At 47.9% G+C, this 25,738-nt stretch overlaps 2 protein-coding genes across 14 annotated transcripts in view; one reads left to right on the forward strand and one right to left on the reverse strand.

The window, feature by feature from the left end:
* The first annotated feature begins 4,745 nt into the window (after window positions 1–4,745).
* Window positions 4,746–25,738, forward strand: part of fne (found in neurons) — a 42,950-nt gene continuing 21,957 nt past the window's right edge. For 10 of the 12 annotated variants that reach the window (XM_043425472.1, XM_043425473.1, XM_043425470.1 and 7 more), the window contains exon 1: window positions 4,746–4,852. The gene's annotated coding sequence lies outside the window, so the exon portion shown is untranslated. Of the gene's footprint in view, window positions 4,853–17,233; window positions 17,641–17,769; window positions 17,815–22,573; window positions 24,400–25,738 lie in introns of those variants that run through there. The other 2 variants (XM_043425467.1, XM_043425466.1) reach the window with 2 other exon arrangements.
* LOC122414315 (cytosolic carboxypeptidase 6) lies at window positions 5,651–12,892 on the reverse strand. 2 transcript variants are annotated; one of them, XM_043425456.1, is made up of 7 exons: window positions 12,746–12,892; window positions 8,893–9,215; window positions 8,209–8,687; window positions 7,821–8,024; window positions 7,433–7,656; window positions 7,011–7,206; window positions 5,651–6,330 (listed from the first exon to the last, which is right to left on the reverse strand). In XM_043425456.1, the coding sequence occupies exons 1-7, from the start codon at window positions 12,762–12,764 to the stop codon at window positions 5,949–5,951; spliced, it is 1,827 nt and encodes a 608-aa protein (XP_043281391.1). In that variant the 5' UTR covers window positions 12,765–12,892; the 3' UTR covers window positions 5,651–5,948. The 2 variants fall into 2 exon arrangements, with proteins under 2 accessions (XP_043281391.1, XP_043281390.1); XM_043425455.1 differs by lacking the exon at window positions 12,746–12,892 and adding an exon at window positions 9,517–9,814.

Genomic DNA, 25,738 nt, shown 5'->3' on the forward strand with positions numbered 1-25,738 from the left:
CACGTTGCTTCAACTTAAAAGAATTCGTTTCAATAAAGTTGAAGGTTTTTTTGGGTCAAAGCAGGGCAATGGGTTAAGATTCTCTAAATTATTTCATAGTCTAGATGCCAACTCCATATTTTCACTCTATACACATTGAACAAGTGCATAAGCAATTTGTAGATAGTTTTTAATAACACATTCCCTAATTACATAAAACTATTGCTTAAAATTTACACAGTTTCCATTGCAGACACAAATATTTTCTAAATGCAGTAACATCTTCTGTTTATTCAGGTCAATTCTTATTACAATGAAAGAAAAAAAACTTGGGTCATCATACGAGTAATAGTAACGGATTAACTGGCTTGTTTTTCTGCCACTTGGCCCTTGATAGCAACTTCATTTTGCATAGACAATTCAGTAAGTCTTTTGCCTATACGCTCGTGGATTTCCAGATATTTTGCAATGCAACGATCCAGACAGACCGATTCACCTTTACCAAGGTCTGGCTCAACATATTTAGGCAAAATACATTTTTTGTGACACGCTGACGTCATTCTATTGAACATGTCGGACATCATTTCTATCTCTAGATCTTGCATCAACTTCAACTTCGATTCGTCTAATTCTGGCATTCCCGTCATTTTGTACTTATTTGTTTATACTGGAGTTTGCGCTTTTTTCTTTCTACTGATGCTTGGCGAATCTTTCGCTGACTTCGTAATCGCCGATATTGGAATCTCTCATACGTTTACGAGATTGCATAGCTTCATAACGATGATTATCTATCGAACGCTTGGAAAGTGCAAATGCACCAAAACCAATAACAGTTATGATGACCCTGTAACCAATAGATTATGATTATTTTCAACGACTATTAAGTTATGAATGTTTTTAAATTATCTAACATAATGTTTGTCAGAATGATAGTCGATGATGATTCCTTTCGATTTTACTGTTATTTAGTAATATAGTTGAAGCCAAAATTGAAGACGTTTCAATATGAAAATTGGAAGGCAAATGTTATATTGTAAAAATCATAGCAGTTAGAAAAGTATAGACTTTTTGGCTATTCATTTTTTCGAGTTGGCCAGCGACATACAAAATGATTCTTCGCTCTGTCGAAATTTTTTATTCAATTGATAATCCAACTTTGATTCTATAGCGCAAAAAACCAATGAATCAATTGAAAATAGCTAAATTAAATAAAAAATTGACTCTCAAACCTAACCTCACTTTTTACGAATAGGCTATTTTTCGCGTGATTTCAACAACTTTTGTGGTTGAAAGTATTAAAACGTTGAAGGTTAGATATTAAAGGAATGAAACAGTTATTCCGGTGTGTAAATCATCGTGAGGAACCTCGAATTAATGAAAGCAATTCGTCATTCATGGATCAACGTTTCATTGGTCCGGTACGGTTTGAGGTTATATTAAAAACGGTTCAGAATATTGAGATAAATACGATTCACCGCCACATCAATAAGAGGTAAAAGTTTTCTAAGATAAAATACTCCGATACTTACCAACCAGTTATTATTTTGATGTGATGCCCAGGCATCCTCTAGTAGAGAGAAATATAGGTTATCAATGCCTCATAGAACAAGCGGAAATGAGAGTCGTCAGAAGCGAAAGGCTCATGCGTGAAACAGCGACCAGACATAGGTTGGATGACGAATATCATGCCGTGGCCCGTAGCGTTGATATCGCACTAGCACTCGATTAATTGAGAGGGTACCTATAGTGCCAATTTTGCAAAAAGTGCTAATTATTCATCATACAAATCGCAGATGAATTCGATAAATTTATATTTTCCAGTGTTGTCGCATGTTATTTGACAACGTTCCAGCCTATTTTAGGTACTCGTTATTATCGTTCTAAATACTAAATACTTGAGCAGCGCAATGAAACAAAAGAATATTGAAATTTGGTGAAATCCAGTATCAGGATGGTCGCAAAATTTTACGACCAGCAGTGTCATAGCATATCGATCTTTGGAAAAAACAATAATGAATATCGTTCGTGTAAAAATATGGAAAAAAATCGAAATGAGAACGTGAATGTTTACACCACAATCGCGTATCGTCGGAAAACGAATTGTCAACGCAGATAAAACGGTTGGATCGATAACGTCGTCTATAATAACGTTGAAAATATGAATAATCGTCGAAAGGAAGAATAGCAAATGCATTCGAAGTATAATCTTGCGAAATGATTCCCGTTGTCTAGAGATTTCATGATATATGATAAAACGTATAAGTAAAATGGGCAAGTGTCCAAAATGAAATGTAAGCGTTGGGTAACCGGAGGAGTCGCGAAGAAGTTTTTTTTGTTTATATTATTTCCATTTTCAAATTTGAAAACTATCAAACTTGGACGCAAAACGATAAAATAACAAATAATAAATGAAGTGAAATAAATGAACTTGAGAGTCTGGAGCATTGTACCCTTCAATTGAATCATATATATATAGTCTCGTTCATCGATGCTTTATACGCGTGCATATAAAAGCATAGTGACGGAAGATTCGTTCCCCTCGCGATAGTACGATCGCGGATGAGGCTGGGCGAGGGTTAGAGCCCAGGATGCAACAAAAACGGGCTTAGACAAGTGGCGGGGGAGGTGAAAGGCGCGGAAGAAGCGGCGAGGGGCGGGGGGGGGGGGGGGCAGCAGCAGCAGCAGCAGCGGAGAGAAATACATGGGGGAGGGTTGACGAATAACCGCGTGTGGGGAATTCCAGGCAGGGTGGCTCTTTCTCGCCAGGGTTGAGCTAGCGAGGGTCCCGAACGCGTTTACCCACACAAAGAAACCGATACGTATATATTCGCGCACCCGCGTCCACGCAGATCTCTCAGTCGCGTTTGTGCGCGGTGTGCACGAAGTTCAACGACCACCGCCCTGCTCTCGACCAACCCCGTGTCGTCCCCAGCGGCACACACACCGTAGATCTTCAACTTCCCTCCTGCTCACTGTTTCTCTTTCGCTCGCTCCTCCCGCGTCCCTTTCGCTCTCGCGGACCGATTCCAACTCCCGGATGCATACATCCCCCCCGCTTCACCCCTTTTTCCAGGCTTCCCGCGAATATATGTACGTGGAAATATTGGCGGACAATGAAGATCGACGGGTAATCGGGTTCACTTTATTTACCATGCGAATTCATTACGAAGATGCCAATAAAATAATCAATTTCTTCCGTATTTACTGAATAACTGTATTAATTGTCTCAACTTCGGTATTCCTAACCTCAATTTTCCTCGATGATTGACGAAACTGTACACTAAGCGACTAGCATCGAGTTATATTCTGATCATGACCGCAACCGCAATTTTTGATCAAAAGCATTTGTTTTGAAACTTTTACGACTCGGGTAACAAAGTGTTCCACGCTTCTCCGAGCTCCGTAGCGTTTATTCAGTCGAAAGTTGCCTTGGAAAAAATCATGTCGAAAATCAATTCTTTCGGGAGTTACGAGCGAGCGAAATTGTCTAGGTCGTAGACCCTGTTCGGCTAGAGCTCATAAAAATGCTAGTAACACCGACGCGATATAAAAATATGACATTTTTATGTTTATTCGATAAAATGTCTCTCGTGAGTGAAATTCAAAGTCAAACTTCTGACGCGTGTAGCGACTGCGATGCAATTTCGATGTAACTCTGAGAGCGCTGATGGAAACTCGTCGATTTTCGAATCCAAACATTTTTATTAATCATATATGTCTCATATTCTAAACAAAAATTTAACTCATATTTCGACCACTAAGAACGACGCCGCTATAAAAAAAACGAGAATCCGATGCACTCGACCGATGGATCGGCATATAACATCAAAAAATATAATCGATGAAAATCCGAGTCAAAAAAACGTTGTTCACTGACTCGCATAACCAGCGAAATTCGCGAGAGATATAGCGCGCAGGGTGGTTTATACAAAGGGAACAAACGAAAGGTCGGGGCTATCCCCGGGAAAGCTCAAATGGCGCTAGTGTAGTTTCCCGTTTTCGTTAGCCGCCCCTTCGTGCCGCCGCCCCCCGCTCCGCGCCGCTCGCAGTTCGCCTCCGCGCGCCGGGGCCGCTTGCGCGTTGCTTCTCCCGCGCGGTGCGATACACGGATTATAGGTTGCGCTATCTGTTAAGCGAGAGCGACAGCGCGACGAGACTTTCGTGTACTAAAGGAAAACCGGCCAGTTCCGTCGAGTCCAGGGGTAGAAGCTACTGGCCGCTTGTCTGCTCCCTTCTTTCGCTAGTTTCATTTCTTTCGTTTTAGTTACGTTTTTGATTCCATTGATATTCGTTAAATTCGTACGTATATTATTACGTCTTCGTTACGAAAACATAAATCGAGAAAACGAAAAAGCACGATAAATAAACACGCCAAAATAGCAAAAATCATTCACGGGCATATACGTGTATATTTATCTCTATAAATATATATGTATATCCGTATATATAGATATTCCATATCTATATATATTTACGTGCAATAATAAAGTTAATAGCGTAGGAAGAATTTTAAATCGATACAAACAAAGAAAAAAAGGGAGAGAGAGAGATAAAAACGAAGAAGACCACAAAGAGAACAAACTCTATTTCACCGGTGTGCGTCTCGCGCGCACACAAATAAAAAAATAAAAACATATTCTGACAGGAAAAAAAGTCTATTTACGTTGTAGTTTAAAACGCGGAAAGAGTGCACGCGCGGGGCTAACTAGTGTACACGAAATCGCGTATTTTCCGATATAATTTATATCTGTGAACATCTCCGACAGTATCTTCGACATTTCGCAAATCAGCCCTTGACATCCGGAGAGCAAAATATTCACGGAGAACCGCACTTCCGGAAGGCAAAACAAGAAGTAACGCATATTTGCATCAGGTATGTGAAAATTGATTGTTTTTTAATAAATCTCATTCGTTCGACGAGAGCGTTTCCGTTCTATTTCGCGTGTCCATGTTTTCTCCAGTAATTCGGCTCGTTTTTCTCGACGGTCGAACATCACTTTTCGTCTCTAATGACCTTTACAATTTTATTTTTCCTCGTCGTTTATCTATCGAGGAATCGACTCGTTGGCCAGTTACCGAAGCTTATTCGAGCCGAGATTTATTAATTTTGTGCATCTGCCGGATCCTACGACATCCAAGTGTCATGGCGGCGTGCATGCACTCGGGGGTGCGTTTACGCCCTTCCCCCCCGGCCCGCTCGCGACAACTCTTTTTTATTATCTTTCTCTCTCGCCTCCTCGCTGCTCCGGCGTTGATTCCAAAGTCATCGATACTTCACCGCTCGATGCACCAGCGGGGCTCGTGTACCGGGTGAGAAAACTTACCGGAAGCAAGGTCAGCAACGAGGCGGGATCTGCTCGCCACTTGTTTTCCTTTACTTGGAAGAGTTAAAATACAAAGGATTTGGGATATTTTGGGAAAGGTTTGGGAACGTTTGGGAACGTTTTGGGCACTTAGGGAAAGTTTCCTGCCGAGCTCTCGTCCCAAATGAATCACACAAATTGCATTCGCAACGAATTTCCAGGGCGAAATTCAACATTCGGGTTCTTGCCTCGAATTTTCATGAAAATTAGACTCGAAATTGACGCTTCGTCGACACTTTTTCCTATTTTTTTTCTCCACGAACCGGAAACGGTCTCTGAATTGTAAAAAAATTCTCCACAATGCGAGGTTCTCAAATTTTCCATTTTATTCGTAAAACTTCCTCCTCGGAGTACACAAAATCATATTTTCCCGTCGCCGCCGAAGAGGAGCGCTTGAACTTGGGATAAATTTGCTCGGTTCGCCAGATTTCCTCTTTACACTGAAACCGGAAGCGCGCGATCGCGATCGAGGGGACAAAGCGCGGTTAATTTCTCAAGTAAATCGGAATTTTCCGAGGTAGGACGGAGGGGGACTCGCGACCGCGAATACAAAAAGGCGAGATTAGAGAAAACGTTGAAAGCTTGAGCGCGTCGAGCATCATTCCATCATCGTCGTGCCGGATTGCAAGCGTGTCGCTGCGGCGAGCGATGACGTTCGACCTTTGCTCGGTTTTTTCCCGTGGCCAGGTCCAAACCGCCCCTCGTCAGCTGATTAAAATCGATAATTGCGAGTCTGGGCTCGGCCACGACGTCAACGACGAGGTTGCACCTCGAGGTCGTTACTTTGCCGTCGAACGTCGCCCCGGGGCTCGGGTACCTGTGGCTCGCTTGGTTCTTCCCACCGGGCGCGATCCCAACCCCCGCGCCGGAACTTACTCCGAAGCTCCCGGTTCCCGTCGCTGCACCGCCTCCGTCCATTCTCGTACCGCTCATCGATCGGTTTCCGTACACTCCCGACGCTGCCTCGGGCGCGTCCTCCCGAAAATATCTGCCAATTCGGAACATCCGATAAACCGAAAAGATTCCATTATTTCCGATGCCTTTCTACGCTTTTTTCAATAAACACAAAAATCTCCCTTTTTTCCAACACTTCCCAATTCGTTTTGCAGTTTTTTTGATCGACGAGCTAAGTTCTCGTCTATACCGGCTCCCCGGGGAGTTCCCTGTCCAGGAACTACGAGCGATCATAAAAAATGTGGAGTTTCCTATGCTCAATATCGTCTTTGGTATAAAGAAACTTTTGGCCGGGAAATTCATTTTCCGAGCGACGCTCAAGGGACAGCGAATCCGAAGCTGCTCGCCAGTCGTTTTTACAAAATCGAAGTTAATTAAGAGTCGAAGTAAGGCTCGCACTTTATCTCCAGAACGAGTGGGAAGAGGGAAGTACAAAAATGTTTGCAATTCGTGTGCAGCCAACGCCCGACGCGCTCGTCCGGAAGAGAATGTGAGAAAAAAACTTTCCAAAGACCCCCCGTTCGAGTCCGAAAAGCCGGAAAACTCGTCCACGGAATTTGGAACGTCTCGAGCAGCTCCAGAGAGACATTCGGTCCGGAAAAGCGTGCCCGGGGAGAGAAACCCGGAAAACAGTGCGGAGCTCCGAGCCACAAACTCCCGCTGGAATAGACGTCGAGGGCAGAATAAAAGCGGGGAATAAAAAACGGCGATTACTCGTGTATGCTGGCGAGATGAAGAGGCGCAGGCGTCCTGGCGGTTCGGGGTCGTGGCTCCCGCGGTGCACGGTGCCTCTGTCGCGACTGTCGGTCTCGTTTGTTTGCCGGTTGGTCCGGAAGTCCTGAGGGTATGAGACCGGTCAGTTTGTAGTATTCGAGGAGCGCGCGGGCCAAATTTCTGCCCACTCTGTAGTCTGCGTCGGGTCATTCGACTCTTCGAGTTAAGGATTTAATCTGCGGAGGATTTTCGATCGGAAAAAGCCTCGCAGGGGCAAGGAGAGCTGTCGAGCGCGAGTTCGCGGCGAGCCGAAGCTCCGCTTCGTCTCCGAAATCCCCTGATTTTTGTTTGCGAAAAAACACTGAGTTTCGTCGCTGTCTGCCCACCGAAAACGCCCGCTTTCTGGCTCACCCAAAGGATACAACTCTCCTCGGTGTAAGGCAGCATCGCGGGATTTCCTTTCCTGCAGTAACCGTACATGGAGACTTGGATCGTGTAACAGTTGACGTGCTCGCCGAGTATCGAGCACAGGAAACGTCTCGCCGTTCCGGCCTTGTGGGGATCCTGATTGTACATCGTGTTACCGGGCTCGTAATCTTCGGCGTGCTGAGACAACAGCTTTGGCAGGACGATGTGCCGCTCGTACCTGATGGGCTAGCAGCCACCGATTAGCTTCGGTTTTTCTCAGGTTTATCGGCAGTTTTGGACTCATCGAAACAACGAAAGTTTCGCTCAATCTCTAAACGTGTCTTTTATTCTTGCGCAGACGAATTTTCACCGCGGTAATTAAAGATCGATCGTCAAAATTACCTGTAAACGTCGTCGTACGTGTTTCCATAAACGAAGAGGCCGCCGGCGTTCGTGTGGGCGTGCAAATCGAGCACGCAGTCGAGAGGCTCTTTCGTATTTTTGTCAAGATTCTCGAGCAGGGTTTTCGTCGCCGAGAGAGTCGGGTGGATCCAATCGGATATTCGATTCCAGGCGCGGTTCAAGTCCATGCCCATGAGCGTCGACCTGCCGAGGGGATCGAATCATTTCAGTGGGAATAACAGCCACGGTTTCGTCGAAACGCTATAAAAACTTAGCGAACGGAAAGGAAGAGAAAAAAAGTGAAAAATTCAAGGAGAAAGACAAAAAATGAGTTTTCCTACGTCGGGGGATGCCTCGAAATAAGGAATAAGAGTTTCCTCGCACTTACCGATAATTACCGAGGAAAACGCCGTCGGGGTTGAGCATCGGGACGATTTTGAAAACCACGTAATCCCTGAGGACGTGGGCGATGGGATGGGCACTGACGAGAAAATCCATGAGGCCCTGACAGACGAAAGAGGAGGGCGATTCGCCGGGGTGGACTCTCGACAGGACAGCGACGACTCTCCTCGAGCGTTCCTCCTTCGGAATCTCGCTCCCCGTGATCGTGACGAGCTCGACTTTCCTCTTCTGTATCGAGGAGGCGAGCGTCTCCCGTTTGACCGAACTGCACTTGGCGCAAAGGTTGTCCAGGTGGCCGAGGTATCGCGTGTACGAGTACGGATACGTCAGAGCGAACTGGTAAACGTCTTCCTCCCGGTCGAAGTTGAAGGCGAAACTGAGAACGTGGTGATTCTGGTGCTGCGCGGATTTGTAGTAGAAAACTTGCCTGCGCGGTATCCGCTGCCACTTTGGCTTGCTCGTGCTCTTCGATTCGAAGGGCCAATGAGAATCGGCGGCGGTTGGGAATAGAAATCGTACGTGTTTGAGCGGGTATATAGAAAGACCGAATTTTTCAAATATTTAGTAAAATTCGACTTTTCCGAGGCTTTTTATCGAACGACTACGAATAAGTCGAAGCGATTTTTCTACTCGCGCTTGCATCCGACTCCGCAGGAAAGCCTGCTCTCACCTTGACCAGCGGCGTCATTCCATCCCGGAACGAATTCCGGCTCCGGGAAATGTTGACGACGTTGAAAATGACCCGCTGCTCGGCCCGCACGTTGTCCACGGTGAAGTTGAACCACAAGCGAAGACGCGGGCTGCACGTATCCGGTCGGATGAAAAGATCGTACTCGTACTCGGATATCAAGTCGACGCGGCCGAGGTTCCCGGTCTCGAACGCCGCATCGAAGCACAGATGACCCTTCTTCGCTTTGCCGCTGTGCCCCGGCGGACGGATTATCAGCCTGCTCACGTTCCCCAAACCTCCCTCGGCATCGCTGTCCTCACTTTCTGTTTGCAAAAACCACAGGAAATTAACCAAGCGCTCAACGAGTTTACGAAAAGTTGGAAAAATCTCTTCTCTTGCAAATCTATATTTCGATCCTAAAATTAGCGGCTGGGAACTCGAATAAAAGAAAACCGATCGGAGCTCGAGAAAATTGGAGAATGTTGCAAGAAACTGTGAAAACTTTGAGCCGAAACGCAAGTTTTTATCCGCGGCTCACTGTCCCGAGCAGCATCCGTTTGCGCCGATCTAAGCCTTCCGATCAACCGAATTTCGTCGAATAAAAATCGTCAGAAAAATGTGCACCAGCCCGTTGGTAGAGGCTCGTTTGCTCGAGGGGATCGCGGCCCTCGCCGAGGCGTGACATTCGAGCGAAAAAACTCGAAACGAAAGAGACGAGATCGGCAAACGATGTCGCCGCTCGGATCGATCGTTTCCGGTGTTTCTTCAGCGGGAAAATTCACTCGGAATGATTTTCGTGGTGGTCCACCCCGAGAGCGATACCGAGCAAGACTGAAGCCGAGTTTGGAGCGAGGCCTTCGCGAGTTACCGCTCAGCTCAACTGCTTTTGGCTCGGAAAGTCTCGGCTATCGTGTTCCTCTCTTTATCCTTTAACACGTTAGGCACATACGAACATTTGCGAATGTTCGTGAGCGAGCCTTTTGCACACGTTTAGAGACACACGAGCTCGTACATTTCCCATTTTCAATGCACGTGTGTACAACGATAATAACAATATTTGCGAATAAATCTATTTATTTATACACGCGATTTGCGGAGCGCATGACGCGAGACTATTCGTCAGTCGGTGGTGCGAGCGCGTCAGCGCCTTTCTCGCCCTATTTCATCCGGAATCGATTCGTGATCGAGTCCAATAACCAAACGGATGCTTTGTATAAATTTCCATCTTATTTTCGCGAGTTACTCCCCGACCAATAATTACGATAACGCTTCGCTTCGCACTCTATTCTTGGGGGGAGATTCAAAGCGATAAAAAGTCCTCGAGAAACTGCTCAATCGTTCTCAGGGGAATGAATAGGAAGCGTGCGGGCGTCTCATCGCGCCGAATTGGTGTCACTCGAAAGAGCTCTCGAAATCGCAGTATACGACGTCGAAGTTTCCGGGGTTTGGAGACTGCGAAACCTTTTTTGCCAGCTGAAACGAAAGGGCTTGGTGAAATTGTCAAAAAAAAAAAAAAAAAAAAAAAATGTACGAAAGCAAATTCACGATTTTTGACGTCGTCAGACGTCGCTCGTTCCAGCATTTTTGGAATCACATTCTCTGTGACTTTTGATTCGCAAAGAAAATTCACGTTAAAATTATTGTCGAAATTTCCATTTTTATCGACCCGTTGCTCTCTAATGGAAAATCGTTGAATTTTTCTCCGAGTTTTCCGACTCTGACAAATGAAAATCGAAGTTTGACTATTTATTTCCTGGGTTTTTTTCATGTTTTAACTCGAACCCTCCCTGGAAAGGGAAGGTTCGAGTTAAAAGCTCCGTCAGTTTAAAGTGGCATCAGTTGACTTTTAATTTGCGCGTAACGAGCACACACTTGACGAGCGAGGTCTCGGCGCTGCGCCGCTCTTTCTGTTTGACTTTGCCCGCAGTAGGCGAGCAGACCGCCGCGTGATTTCTCGGGGGGTAAAATGCCAACACGAAATTCCCTCATTGCGAGTATAACGACGATGAAAGAGAATCGCGCGGGAGAGATTCGCGTGTCGTTTCGCCCCGAAAGATTGCGATGTTTTTTGGCCAGGATCGCGAGCCGGGGTGGCTCGTAATTCGTCGTCGTTCTCGTACACCTCGCTAGAGAGACGTGCGAGCCGAGAATTTCGGGAGTCGCTTTATACGAGGATAAACACATACGTCGGCAGACGAGCGTTCGAGTGTCGAAAGCGAGGGTGGAGAAAAGTTGGATGAGAAAGAGTCGTTCTCGTGACGAGAGGGTGCTCGATCGCGAAAACGAGGCCAAATCATCGAGCCCCACACGAGAAAGAGAGAAGAAAGAAGCCTCGCACGAGCTCAGTATTTTCCAGTTTGCCTCAAACATCGCGAATTAACCCTCCCGTCGCCCCTCCGACTCTTCCTCCTTCCGACACTCTTTACCTCTTCAGTCTTCTTGGCGTACGAGATTCTTTTAACGAAAGCCACTTAACGCTCCCCTGTACACAGCGCGCGCTATAGACTTTCCATAGCACGCGGTCTCGCGTCCCTTTTATTACTAAATATAGCCCGCGCAGTGAGGAGAATTATCGAGAAATAAATCGCAGCGTTTCTTAGTAAAACGTGCTGAATTCCTCGAATTTTTAACCAGCTCTGCGGGATTGCCCCGTTTCAATGAAACTTCTCGCGGATCGAGAAGCTTTCGCTAGCTTTTTCGTGCCTGCTGGAAACGACCGAGGCGATTCGTTCTTTTTTACAGGGATTGGAAACTTCGAGGTAATTCACCAGCTCCGGCGGTGGGTGGCGAATTAAGAGGATTTTCAGATGCGCGTATAGCGATTCCTCGTCGAGTGTAAGGGCGAAAAATCGGGGAGCTGGTAAATTTCACTTACGATAACTTAACGAGCGCGAAGCGAGCCCGGGAGTTCTGACACGAACAAAACCGCAGGGGGCTTCCGGTTCGAAGGAACTTGGAGGTATTCCCCTTGCGATAGCCTCCCGGAAGTGGAGAGCGAAGAGAGGCCAAAAAGTCGAATTAAAAAAAAGCTCGTAGGAGATCGGATCAGCGGGCTCGGCTGAAAGTTCGCGTTTCGGGTGTTCCTCCCCGGCCCCGTCCGTTCCGAGGGTCGATGATCCCGCGGGTGTGCACGCCGCGATGAAAACTTGCTTCTTATCTCAGAGGTGGAACGGGGCCGAGCAATGATTGTTACAAAAATAGAGGCGGCGATGGGCGCGAGGAGAGTTTTGCAGGCGAACAACCGCGAGCTGAACTCCCCCGGGGAGGGGGGACAGCGCCTCCGTAAATGGGCGTTGTATCGCATTCGTTCGTGCACGTAGGTCGAGGGGCACGATGCACTAGGTGCTAAGAAGCTCTCGCGCGGGGGACGCACACCCGCGCGAAATAAACCTTCGTGACTGCCAATAGAACGCGCGGTGCATCTACTCGCGTACGTTCACACGTAAGCGGTCTTTGACAGACGAGGTGAAAGGATCGGGGCTCGCTCTCGGATCGTAGGAAATTCGTGTGAGAAAAGAGTCTCTCGGAGGTGGTTCGTGCGCGATGTTAATCCGCGGACACGGATCTCCTGTCGTGCTCGCGGAGGGCACACGTCACACACGAAACACAGCGGGGGCGCCGGGGGCTCTGAAATTCGAGCAAAATGTTGATGCGCACGGAGGAGAAACCCGGCGCGTATATATAACTGTACGTTAAATATCTCCGCACCAGCCAATTCCTCGAACGTGTCAGCTCGCCCCGGCACATCGGCACGTATACACGGAGACCGTTCCCGCGTGCAGATTCGACGCTCTCGCTCCTCTGTGTTAAACGTACGTACGTGTTAAGGCTTATGCGCGTTTTTGGAACTCACCGCTATCGGAGTCCGACATCGCGTATCGGGACCGAGTTTGGCAGGACGAGGCCAACACACTGCCGCTTATACGTGATCGAACCCCCGCCGCCGTCGCGTTGAAACGTTAAACCGATTGGCGACATTTCGCCACTTGCCAGCCGTTTCCTTGGCTTGTTTAATCGATATAGCATCCCCCGCGAGCTTTTTCGCCACGGCGGCTCCATAACTTGTGCTATTTAAACTTGTTCGGCTTCGGAGCTCCTGTCGGATCTCGGATGGGCTATTCTCGCGGGGATGCTTCTCCGGGAGGCATCATTTTAGGGATTTTCGTCGGAGGAAAACGCTCGGAAAAACTGTCCCCGGAGCGTTTTTTCGGTACGACGACGTCGCTCGATTATCGCGGCGACGATGTCACCCCTCCCGCGGTTCCTGCGTTCGTGCCAGCAACGCGTTTCGAGCAATTATAAAGAACGCGTCCGCACGAGGCATGCCGGAAATTCACCGAGCCTCAGATTTTCCGCGGCTTGACATTTCCCAGGACGCATGCGCGCACTGGGCGAGGCTCTTCGCCGGCAGCAGCCCGCTCGAACGATCGCGTTTCAGCATCAGCTCGCGATCCTCGCCGCTCCACTCTTCGTGCGAGTGAGCGCGACTCGTTTCTCCCGCCCCCCGGAAGATACTCCGCCGCGCTGCCTCCCGAATTTCTATTACGTTCCGAAAGAATCCATTCACGAGTGCGCCTCCCGACTCGTTTCGCTCGACGCGAATACTCGCGAATGGAATTCCAACGATCCTCCTCGTTTCGGCGACGCACCTGACCCAATTCCCGACGGAGCTCTCAGCCTCCCGGGGAGCTGTGCGCGCGGAGCGCGATTTCACCCGAGCGGAAAATGATTTTTAACGCAAAGCCAATTTCTGCGATTCGATTCGCGAATAACTCGATACTCGCCCCGAGCCGATCGATCCTCGAGCCGGGAGTCCCCGAAAACTCCACTTCCCGGCAGCCGAGCTCGCAGGCGCTCCCTCCCGCGGCCAGAACTCCTGTATTACGAGCCGAAGATAGATCTCGGCGAGTCCTCGTTTACCGACCGTTCCTCCGGGAAAAAGAATCGATTTTTCCTCGCACCGAGCACCTTCCCCCGATCCTCGAAGGCCAAATATAACCGCAAGATCAATAAATAAGGGATCATCGAGCGGCAGATCGTTCGGCGAGTCCTGATTAATCGGAAACTCCGCATTTTCTCGTGTTAAAATAGCCGCGCGTACGTTGCATGTTTTCGTTGCCCTTTGACCTCTCTCGGGTTTATCCACTTCTCTCGGTTCACAGGGCCGCTGCTTCGTCGCGCGGTGAAAGCGGTGCAACAAGACCGGCGGATTGCGAGCGGAGTGCGCATGGGCCGTGCGCACCCCCGCGCGTTCAATCAGCGTCTTCAATTCTACACCCGCTTCCAGGGTAACTACCCTCTCGCGCGTCTCTCCCCCGGCGCCGAATTCATCGCGGTTTCTCCCTCTCGCTCTCACTCGCTGTCCGTCTCTGATGCGGAATTGTTGCAAAGATTCTCGCGCGCCCCGCTCCATCCCGAGGGGCGACTCCCAGACGAGAGACGGAGCACCGGCCGGCGATATTTTCTCGCGCTCTCGCCAATTTTTCTCCCGCATCCTTTCGGCGTCCCTTCTGCGCCTCCCCTGCTTTCGACCCCTCCGCCCGCGAGCCTTTTCGTTCGCTTTTTCATCTCGAGGAACAGCTCGGGGGAGCGAGAGTTTCTCGGATGAAGATGAATAATTAAAATCGGCCTCGCGTCCGAGGGACGGGAGTCCCGGACCCCCCCCGAGTGACAGCTTTTTCCACCCGATCGAAATGAAAGTCGGACTCGCGTTCATCGATGCTCGATTCCCCGACTCCGCAATCATCGCTGGACGCTAATTTGCATTTTTTTCGTAATGACACGAATAATGGAAGGTTGGAAGCAGCTAATTTCTATGAATATTAATACTCGCCAACTCTCAATCGGATTTCGCAACGTCCAGCAGTGACAAGAGCGAATTAGTGCGCGCTCGAAAGTCCTTAACGAAGTTTCGATAATCGAGCATCAAAAGTGACGCTGTGATTTGGACAGGACGCGATGAAAATGATTGGATTTTCGTATCGAATCTCATCCATGCGCGGCAGCTCAAAATTTAACTGCTTCGTCCACTAGCCCGAAGCTCGTTTCGACGTCGAAATAACGGGGAGGCTCTCCCTCGAGCATAACACACACACACACACACACACACCCCGATGGCAAATGAAGGAGCGAGGAACGCCGGAGAGCGAGAGAGACGAAGGGAGCGTAGAGCGAGGGGTTTATACGGGGGAACGATCGATAATCGAAGCCCTCTCCACTAACCCTCGGCCCGGCGCGGCTCCCGTCAACTTCCCGTCGTGGGACGTACAGTGGCGTACAGTGGCGTAGACCAACGGGGATTCCGTCCCTCAACACACTTTTTTGACGCTTCGAACCTTTTTTTCATCGCGTTTGTTCATTTGTTTCACTTGGGACGTCCATTTCCGGCGGATTTTTCGATTTAAGGCTTTTCTCTCTTCGAACTTGGGTCAAATTTAACTCGGTCGAACGAACAATCAGGACCGAAATGCGAGCTGCCGCGCGACGGATTCCGCGCCGTTGCATCAACAAAATTATCATATACGTGCCTATCGATTTTTTCATTCGAGCTCCCTCTAAAATATACACGCCGAATGAATAAATGATTTTATCAAAAAAGTAGCGCGGCAGGTCCATTGGTTCCTGCGAGGGTTGGGAAAAAACTTTGGAAATCGGTTTCGTCGCTCCCCGATCGGATTTCATCTCCCAATCATCGTCCCCCGGAGTTTAAAAATTCTGTAGAAACGATCATAAGTGGGAATTGCGATGTGCATCGACGAGGAGCACGAAAATTCTTGGTTATCTTTCCTCGAACGCGTTCGTTCTCCTCCTCCTCGTTTATTCAAGCCCCGATGGAAACGCTCGCGTCAAACATAGCACGCTTTTTATTGCATTCTCTCCGGATCGAGATCCGCTCCGGCGACGTAATATGCGACGTGGACGCGGGCGGAGGGTTTATTCATGAAAAAGCGCGAGCGGGCGCCACCCCCGAGTCGTTTTTCCAGTCGCCCAGCGGCGTCTTCTTCTCTCCGAGAGGGTTTTCTGTATACGCGCGACGCTTGCGCGAACGCAAGCGTCTGTGGGTGTCCGATGCGGCTTGAAAGTCTGCCCTCAGGACGATTGTTCGATCCCCTGCTCCTGCGAGCGCTTCCGCTCGATCCGAGAACAGAGAGAGAGAGAGAGAGCAGGCGAAGACATTTTGTTCCGGGTGTTTCAGGGATCTCAAGCTTTTTCCAGGGGATTTTAACCCCTTCGGAGGATTTCTTAATTTCTTCCGGGCTCCGCTCCGCAAATGAGCGTTTCCTGATGCCCGAGCGGGATCCCCGGAAGACCGTTTGCACCCCTCTGGCCCCTGCCTGAGAAAAAGGATGCCGCGGCAGCGTCCATTGGCATCGAGTATTTTCGCGCATGTCCAAAGCCCCGTCGCCCCTCCGCCGCGGGCGGCTCCGCGTCCGGAGGTTCGGCAATCCGTCAAAAAAGGCCGATCGACTCGAGCGCCCAAAGGTCAAACTTCCAAAGTCGAATCTCCAAAAATTTGTGAAAACGACGAGAAATCCCACGTCGCCGTCCAACCGTTTCCCTGGGCACCCGCGGCCCCGCCGCGTTCAGGCTACGTCGAGAGTGCGAGGGAGGCCAACAAGCGAAAGAGTGGGGGCGCGGCCGCGACTATAAGGGAGGAAAGCGGAGGGCGAAAAGCGGGGACTTTTACCCTCTCCTCGACGCCCGGAGTTTCGACGGAAAGGATAGACCGAGGGTGCAGCCGCCCGGTCGTGCCGGCAACCCCGTCAGTTTAGTTACCGCACCACATAAGGCATTGCGTTACGTAGACACCGTTACCCGCAATATTATTATACCTTTACTTGTATTATTCATTCAATTAACGATCAAACAAAACACGACAAACATCTAAGATATATAAACAAGAAAAACAACGCCAAAAACAAGAACGAATATAAGAAAATCATATCTACAATATAAAGCAGCGGAAAGCATAATATACATGCATATTTTATTCAAAATTTATATGTCCATGTGTATTAATGTGAACATACATCGATCTTTTTCATTGAATTCGTTCGTTCGTTGATTATCCCGTTGGTTCGATACCTCCAAACGATACGTTTAACGATTAAATTCTCCTTTTTTATTATAATCATACAATTACGTTACGTTCGTCGCCTCCTTTAAAGCGCTCTTGTGTGTCTTCGTTTTTTCTTTCTCCCCCCCCCCCCTCCCCGCCCCCTCAATTTTTATTTTCTCAATCCTGACCAACTCGATCGAAGAACCTTGGACCTCGAGATTCCCGTACCGCAATCCCTCCCCCCCCCCCAACCCACCGACCGGCCGCCCGCCCGCCCCGGAGGTCCTCGTTTCCGTGTGCGAGATTTCTCGTCTCTCGCCGAGACCGAGAGAAATCATCCTCTCAGGATCCGCGCCCCCGGAACTCGAAGCAAAAGCTCGCTTAAACCGGCCGGTTTCCTCTCGAGAGGGGACCTGTTGTCTCGGGGAAAATCTCTGCCCGCCGATAATACCGCCCTCGACGCCACGACCGGCCTCGCACTCCGGGAAACCCCTCGCGCCCAGGCTCGCCTCATCTGGAAGATTTTCGTCAAGATCCCCGCGACGATCGGCCCGCCAAACTTTGACTCTTTCGCATTAACTTGTACAAAGATTTAAAACTGAGCCGAGAAAGAATCGCACTCGACGATCAGGCCCCGCTCAACTCGCCCGGTACAGACGATAAACTAACGAAAATCAACAAACTCTCGAGTAAGTTCCCCACGACTTTGCCAGCCCTCCGGTATATACACGTGCGAAGATTGATAATCTTCGTACTCATTATTCACTCGTTGTAAAATGCGATATCTAATCATCGTAACTTCGCGTTCCGCCGCCTAGTTCAGCATCCTGCTCCACTCAACCACTGATTTTCATCGTTAATCGGTATGTTCATTTATTTTTCTTTACTTTGTGTTCTGTGCTTATCATATTTATCTTATTATCTTTGAATTATATTCGTTATAATCTGTATTTATGTATCTGTATACGTGCATTGGGGTGACTCAAAAGATGGAAAGGTTTGCCTCAAAGTCGCGAGTGATCGGGTTGACGCACGATGGAAAAGAGACTCTCTCTCTCTCTCTCTAAGTTTGGGGCATTTAGAAGAAATTTTAGAGCTGGTGGAGTTGAAAAATATATAAATTTTTTTGAGAAAATAGTGTTTTCGTCGTATGCTGACATATACGAAGCTGCAAAACAAGGCTGATCGTTGTTTTTTTTTTTTTTTTTTTTTTTTTTTATCCCGAGACGTTTACGAAAAATGGAGAGAAGAAAAGTTGAAGAAGATGTTTTTCGTCGGAGCTCAAATTCGGAGAGAATCGACTCTTGATCGAGTGCTGACTTTAGTTCGAGTTGGGACACCGTGAACTATCGATGTTTTTTAATCGTGCTCTTTCACTGGAAAGAAAAGAACAATTTTAACGTCCTTGCCGCCGCCTGCGTCAACATTTTTTTAGATGGCACAAATTTCGAGGGAATTACTTTTTCATTGTGCGCTGACACAGTCGCTTGCGACTTTGAGGAAAAAATATATATATTTTTGTTCTTTCGAACCACCTTAATGTACATGGATCTCTGTTACATTGATTATTTGATATTATCGAGGAGAAGCATCGAACCGATCGAGCCACTGTCGAGTTTCCTCCGGCGTAGGGCCTTAATTAATTTTGCGTTCATTACGCCGGAAAGCGAGGGCGGTGTGCGTCCGGGTGGGCTCGCTATCTGCGTACTTTCGTCCCGAAATTAATGTGCACGGAGCCGCGCGGGCCGTTCTCCACGCTTCCTTTCGTGCGACGCGTTCCAGTGTCCAGGTGTGTCGGGATTCATTATTTATGCGAAGAAACACGGGCGCGTTAAAAGCATTTTTGGTCGTGTTGAAAAAAGCTTCGGAATACGGAGAGAAAGACCTATTCGCAAGTTTTTCTCGTCCGGTGGCTCGAGGGGGATAAATTCACGGTGCGATTACGGGGGAGTCGGAGGAACGATCGTTGAACGCGTTCCGAGCGAGCCTCGTGCCGCAGGGTCGTTGAGCAAGGGACGCGAGTGCACTTTCGCGCTGGTAAATTTAACGGGAATCGATGAAACTCGATTCGCGCTAGTTCGTTAAAAGAAAAAAAAAAAAAGAAGAAAAAAAAAGAAAAATAAAAAGTTAAGAAAGCCGGAAATTCGAAAAGAAACGAAAAAGTTGCGCATTTTCAGGAATGACGGAGCCTCGAGTCGCTCGAGTCAGCCTTCTTCGCTTGGGTGTGGCTCCGAGATCACGCCGCTCCCGATAAACGTGTTTAAATTTCAGTGCAAAGCCCCTCGGTAGCGCGACGGTACCTTAATGACTCAAAGAACCGGTTTTTTGTGCAAACTTGCCCCCTCCCCCCGGCCGAATAATTTTTTGACGTCTCGAATGCAACAGCAAAAGATAAATAAACGAGTATACATAAATATACAGGAATATATAAACGTCGCATATAAATATGTGCGCAGACTAAACTCGTATTTCGTAACTGTAACAGCCGACAATTAAAAACCGGGTTGCCGGAAGTCCGAGGGGGGTATCGAAGGGGGGATCTTGCACCGAGAGCTGCCTCAAACCGGAAGCAAAGTGGTATAGGCAGCTTCGCACGAGTCTCAGGGCAAGCGCCACCCTCGCGAAGAAAGGCGAGAGAAAGAAAGGAGAGAAAAAAGAATGTAAAAATGGGGTCTCGAGTGGCGAGTTCCAGGGGAGTTCAATGCATCTCGCTCCCTCTTATATTTTGTCCACATTGTCCGAGCAATCAAGCGAGCGAGAGACAAAAAGAATATATAATCATGATAATATAGCGAGAAGCATTTTATTGTACGGTGAATAATAATAACAACGAGAATTTTCCGACTTGGCGCACTCGGCCGCCGCGCTAGCTCGCTCGCTTTCCGGCATCGTATCCAACAGAGCGTCTCTCTTATATTCTCTATTCCGCATTCTTCTCTATCGGCGATATTAGCGATGCACGATGTACGAGGGGAGATCATCCCCTCGTGGAGCATACGAAAGCACCGTGCCAAAATGAAAGCTCAGTAAGTTGAATCACCAAGTAATGTAGTGTTAAAGAAATGAGATTCGAGAGGTTTTTATTGGCATGTGTCATCTCGAGTTGTACCTACCGAACGGGGAGCGACTCGAAGCGTCACCAAGTCACCGAATTTTTTCGATCTTTTCTAAAATATAATTATGATATTCTTCGATCGATTTAATCGCGTCTCGATGCCCGAGAATCTGTCGACTCTCGCCTGCCAAAAAATGGCACTTTTTTTACAAAGAAATTCGACGAAAAAGAGTTCGAAGAGTCTTGAAATATTGTTAATTTTAGTGATTTAGTGAGATGTTGTCGCGGCTGTCGGGAGCGGCACGAGCAGAGGCTTTCAGAGCTTCCTCATCGTCGCCACTACCGCCGCCGCCGGGTATTGATCGCTTTTTAGGTCCATGTGTCGCCGGAGCTCGAAGGTGCGCGCGCACAATGCTTTTCTCCTGCTGCGTACCGCCGCGATATATAGACATTTACGAATAGATATTCGACGTACATGTGGGGTTGAACCTGCGGCGAGGGTGAGCCAAGAAACACAGAAAATGCTTATGTACGCGAACGCTCGTGCATATTATACTTATACACACGTAGACACCGCTGGAGGGGTTACGATGGGGAGAAAGTTCATATACCCCAGGGCTGTAAAGCCGCGATGATCGCGCCACAGACAGGCCTGCGATGCAACGGGAAAACAACGCGCTTCTGAAACCCCTAGTTCCTTCGACCACCACCGAGCAGCACACTCGCTTATCTTATGCGCGCCACCACCCGACCAATCAATGACCCCTCTCCACACTCTGCCCCGACATCTCACGGCGTTTTCGCCTTCCCGTCCCTTTCCCACTCGCCAATTTGACTCGAACGTCAGAATATGGGAATTTCCCTCCCCCGAGCCGGTGCGACATACGCTCGATTTTTCATAACCTGAAAAAAAATTGTCTCTATCTCCTCTCGCCTTCTGTGCAGACTCGAATATGCTGACTTTGACTCGACTCGACACTCCGGCTCCGGGACGTTATTCTTATCGGGAAGAGCATCTGTGCTCCGTTATTCGTGCTTGCGACTTTGAATCTACTGCATTTTTCAGTGGAAATTACTCTTTTCTTTGCCCTCGGACTGTGATGGGACGAAAGGTAGTATTTGTGTTGAGAGCAGTCTCGTTTCGTTGGTAAAAAATGGTTGTTTTCGAGAAATTACAGTAACGCCGCGAAGTTTCACGGGTCACCGAGACCCGCGCCAGTGACCCAGGCAAATACATTGGGAAATTCTGAAGAGGAAATGTCTACTGCAATTTTTCTGTCCGATGCACCGTTCTCGGGATAATTAACGTGCCGAAGCGAGCAGTGGGACAGCCCGCCGCGGCGGCGCAGGGACGCCACGCCCATTTTTACTCGCTGGCGCACCGGATTGGTCAACACTCCGGATAACTGTCCCGGCAACGATGCGTCGGAAGAAAAAATGGCGAGGACATGATCCCTCGGAATTTTGAAATTTCACGGCTCCGATTCGTTGTTCATCACTTTTTGGATAGTCTGTATAACGGAGAGAACCGCTTGAAGAAAGCGTCCTATATTTATAGTGTTTATACACCGGTACGTATTTATAATTTCGTTCCTCTCGCGAATACCGTTTGTCGGCGGAGAGCTGGCCGTGAGAGGAGCGCAAAAACCTCGGGAGATTCAACCCGCGCGTACACGAGATCAAGATATGTCGGCCTCCCCCCTGACCGTGGCTTTCTCGCGAACCCCCAATCTCCGGGTGATCTTGATTGACGATAACTCAATTTCGAAATAATCGTCCAAGCGAAATTTCGTATTCGAGTGACTGTGAAGGTAGCAACATTGAAATCTCGTTCGGAAGCTATGCTTCTGCAATCGTCGTTGGAGAATTAACTCCTGAAAATGATTTTCGCACTGCTGAGGAAAACTCGCGCTCGAATAAAACACGTATTGGCTTTTGCAGTTTGGTTTATTGGCTCAACCGCCAACTCTTACTCGCCTCGTTACGTCAGAGTCACATAATTTTGGGTTGTCATCGTTTAGAGATTCGCCGTTAAAGATCTCTCTTTTTCTCCCCTTTCCACTCGCGCGCTTCTAATCCTAAATAAAAGTCGCGACCAGCAGTCGTGTTTTGTCACAGAGCTGACAAATCGGGATAAGGTCAGGGTTAAAAAGCTCGTTGTAGCGCTGACAAATCATAAAAGTAGGAAGTTTACATTAAGATGAAAGAAAAAAAACACATTGTTGCCAGAAAAATACGAGGTTAATGTTTCCGACGGTTGCCAAATCGAGAAAGTGCCTGTCCACGGTTGGCGCCGAGAAAAGTTAACCTCAAAACCACGCGTAGACGAATGACGGAAAAACGTTGCGATCCTCGACAAACTTAAATGTGCACGACCACCGAGCAGATTCTGCACTACAATTTCTATTCCTCTCCGCACTTATCAGCGTGTGTATCTATTACTGTGGACGCATCGAGTTATAATTGGCGAAGCTTGTAAAACGTGGGAAAGGCAAGAACAGAGGGCGTGAATATAAACGCGATTGTACAGAAAAAGAAATGGAAGAGAGAGAGAGAGAAAATGAAAAGCGAAAAGGAAAGAAAATAAAGAGAGGATAGGTCGTGGTTGTTAGACATATGTTCGACGAATGACGTTAGAAAAGCTGACGTCCAGCCGGTTCTATATTAACCAACGCACGATGAATATACTACACAATGCCGACGGTTCCGCAATATATTTTAACCGGATATAGTAACCGCAGAGTCGTAAGGAAATAAAAAAAGCCAGGGAAAGTCGATATGACCTGGCTGTGTGTATACACGAACATTTGAATATATCTATATTGTGGGTTTAATCGTAAGTGGGCAGGGAGCGGGTCCCTCACGATCTTTCGTAACAAAGGAAGACCCATGGCCCCCCTACGGCCCTAATCCTCCGTCGACTCGTGCCAAAATGTTGGATCGATATCCATAACCTTTTCTTTACCTCGGAGTCATGATGCGAGAGAAGAAAAATAGCGCGAGCATCGCTACTTTTAATAAAATAACAGTCCGAGCTATTTTAGTGTTGGAACGCTCGATTTTTCCCGCCAAAACGTTCGTCTCAATCGATTTATCGTATTTTTTCTCCACAAAAATACTACTACACGGTGACATTTCGTAAATAACTCGTGAAACGAGCATTATTGGAGGATAAAATAAGCTGTGAAATTAAGACAAATGCAATTGTTGTTCGACGCGATATTCGTCCTGATTTTATCAACGATAAAAAGTAGACGCCGAGAACTCGTTGTAGTTTCATCGTTACGTGAGCGATGGCGCTGTAACCGCGAGCGGAGCCGAAGCTCAACGGGGAGGACCGAAAACTGACGAACTTTTTGTACAGAAACGCCGGTTCGGAGTCGTGTGCTGCTCACGGTAGCGTATCTCTCTTCCTCTTTCGATTCCCCCCACTCTTTAGGCTCGGTGCGTGGGTTTCTCCTGCTCTTTGGCGTTCAGTCTCTAGGCAGCCTCCGCCCGTAACGTTGTTTCTTTGTTTCCTTAGTATAGTTAACCGCCTTTATTTCGACTCTTCTGTCATTGCGAGTTTTTTCATAGACGAAAGTTTTTACGTACAAAATATCCGTCGCGCCGCGGTGCGCGTGCTTGTATTTGTGTAAATAAATCTATATATACATCATATGTATTCGAGTGCGTGCGTGTACTCTGATTTTTTAACGCATACGACACAGCACGTCTATACACACGTTTCTATTCATACATGTGCGCGCGTACGTTAAATATATAGATATATATTTCTACATATATACATACATATAAATATAAACGTGTTCGTACGCGGGGGTCGCGCGTGTGATTGCTAAAAAGAACGAAGAATTTAGCGGCGTCTTGCGGGGCAAGTAAGAAACGTGTTTGTTGAATACATCGGCCCGGGGTGTCTCGATCAAGCCACGGATCATGAGACACTGTGATTAATAACGAGCGTAATCACCTTACACTTGAAAGAAAATAAATTTGAAAAAAAATCCGTAATACGAAAAAAGAAGCATCGTGAAAAGTTAAATCTTCGAACTCGCCGAATGTTCTTCTTTCCTCCCGTTCTTTTGGCTCCCGCTTCGTTTTTTTCTCTCTCGTTCGACAGCGAACGAGCATAAATGCCGCTCAAAATTTCCCGTACGAGATTAATCCGTTTTTATTGATTTTTCTCGTTCTCTGAACGCGTTTTGCGGGCGGTGCGTCTGATTGGACACTCTTCGTATGCGTTCTTGTTATCCTCTCGACGTACACACTTTATACGTTGACGTTTCCCCGTCCTCCCCCGTCGCGTGTTTGTTCACTCGAGAATCATAAAACAAGACTTTGACCGTCGAATGAAACTTTTGACGGTCCCTTCGCACGATTTCTATCACCAGAGGTAAGAACCCACGACCTAAAATAGGATTTATATATTTTCATATTTTATTCAGCACTCACGCGTCCTCGCCGAGTGCGTGTGCGTTATGAACGTATATTTGTAAACAGTACGCAGAAACACTCGTGCGAATACCGTCCGTACTTGTCGCTCTCTTTCTCTTTCACTCGCCCCAACTTCCCCTTTTTCTTACGTTTTTTCTTACCACGTGCTTTACAGAAGCCACATTGCTACCACGCGAAAACGCCGGTATGGCGTTCTCGGAGCAACACACGTACGCGACGAGTTATACATGTATACTCGAGAAAACGCTACGCGCCTATTCTTCGCCTCCTCGCTTTACGCTATCTTTTTTCCCCCTCCCTCGCGCTCTCTCCGTCCCTGTCATTCAAGCGCGATTTTCAAACGTCGACGATCGAAAAACAAATGTGCACCTTGCACTCGAGATACGTGTATATTTTTTTCATCATTTAGGCTCATTTTTATTTTTATCTTTCAGCTTTTTCCGGAGCTGTATTTACTGCGACACTTTTTTTCACAACTCATCTCCCGATCCTACCGAGATTTGTACTATTAAATTTTTTTCGCTGACTCAGCGCTCCCTCGCTTCTCCAATTCTCGCTCGTGGAAATATAATCTTTCTCCCGAATAAATCCATGTTTTCAAAATCGAGGCGCAAGAGCCACGAATTCGAACTCGCCCTCGGGGTTTTTTTAATTCTAACTGTCAAGACGGAAAATAAAATGCGTGCAACGTTTGACATTCGAAAACGTCAAAAAAATAGCGGAACTTTAATTCCTCGCCTTTCTTCGGTTGGCTCCCATAGAACAATACGAAAAACCGGTACTAAAAAACAGCAGCGGTGCGTCTGTCGCAACACACGTCAGAATAGTACGCGAAGGCGCCACCAGGGGGTGAAGGGACACGCGTCACGAGTCTACCCTTCGAAATGAGCTTGCTCGGCGAAGCAGAGACAGAAAAAAAAAATAAGTAGAGAACGGAATAGGAATATACGCGCGCGTGTGTAGAGTGGAGAGAAGCGAGAGAAAGACGGAGATGCGAGGGTTAGAGCAGCGCGCGGTGTTGGCGAGCTCTCCCGCCGCTGCCGTTTCGGTGTCCGCAGCCATAGCGGGATAGACCGAGGGGCGCGCGCGTATTGATCGCTCTCGTGGCCACGCGATTTTCATGATTCCCGTCGCCATGACCACCTGGCCGACGTCAAAGATCCTATCTTCGTACGTACGTGTTAGCGCGTACAAGAGCGCCCTGTGTGCATGCGTCGTTGTGTTTCTCAAGCTTATAATTTCGATCGCTACGCTCGCATCAGCTGTTCGACACACGA

This window comes from Venturia canescens, chromosome 8 (assembly GCF_019457755.1).
Source record: "Venturia canescens isolate UGA chromosome 8, ASM1945775v1, whole genome shotgun sequence".
Lineage (NCBI taxonomy): Eukaryota > Metazoa > Arthropoda > Insecta > Hymenoptera > Ichneumonidae > Venturia > Venturia canescens.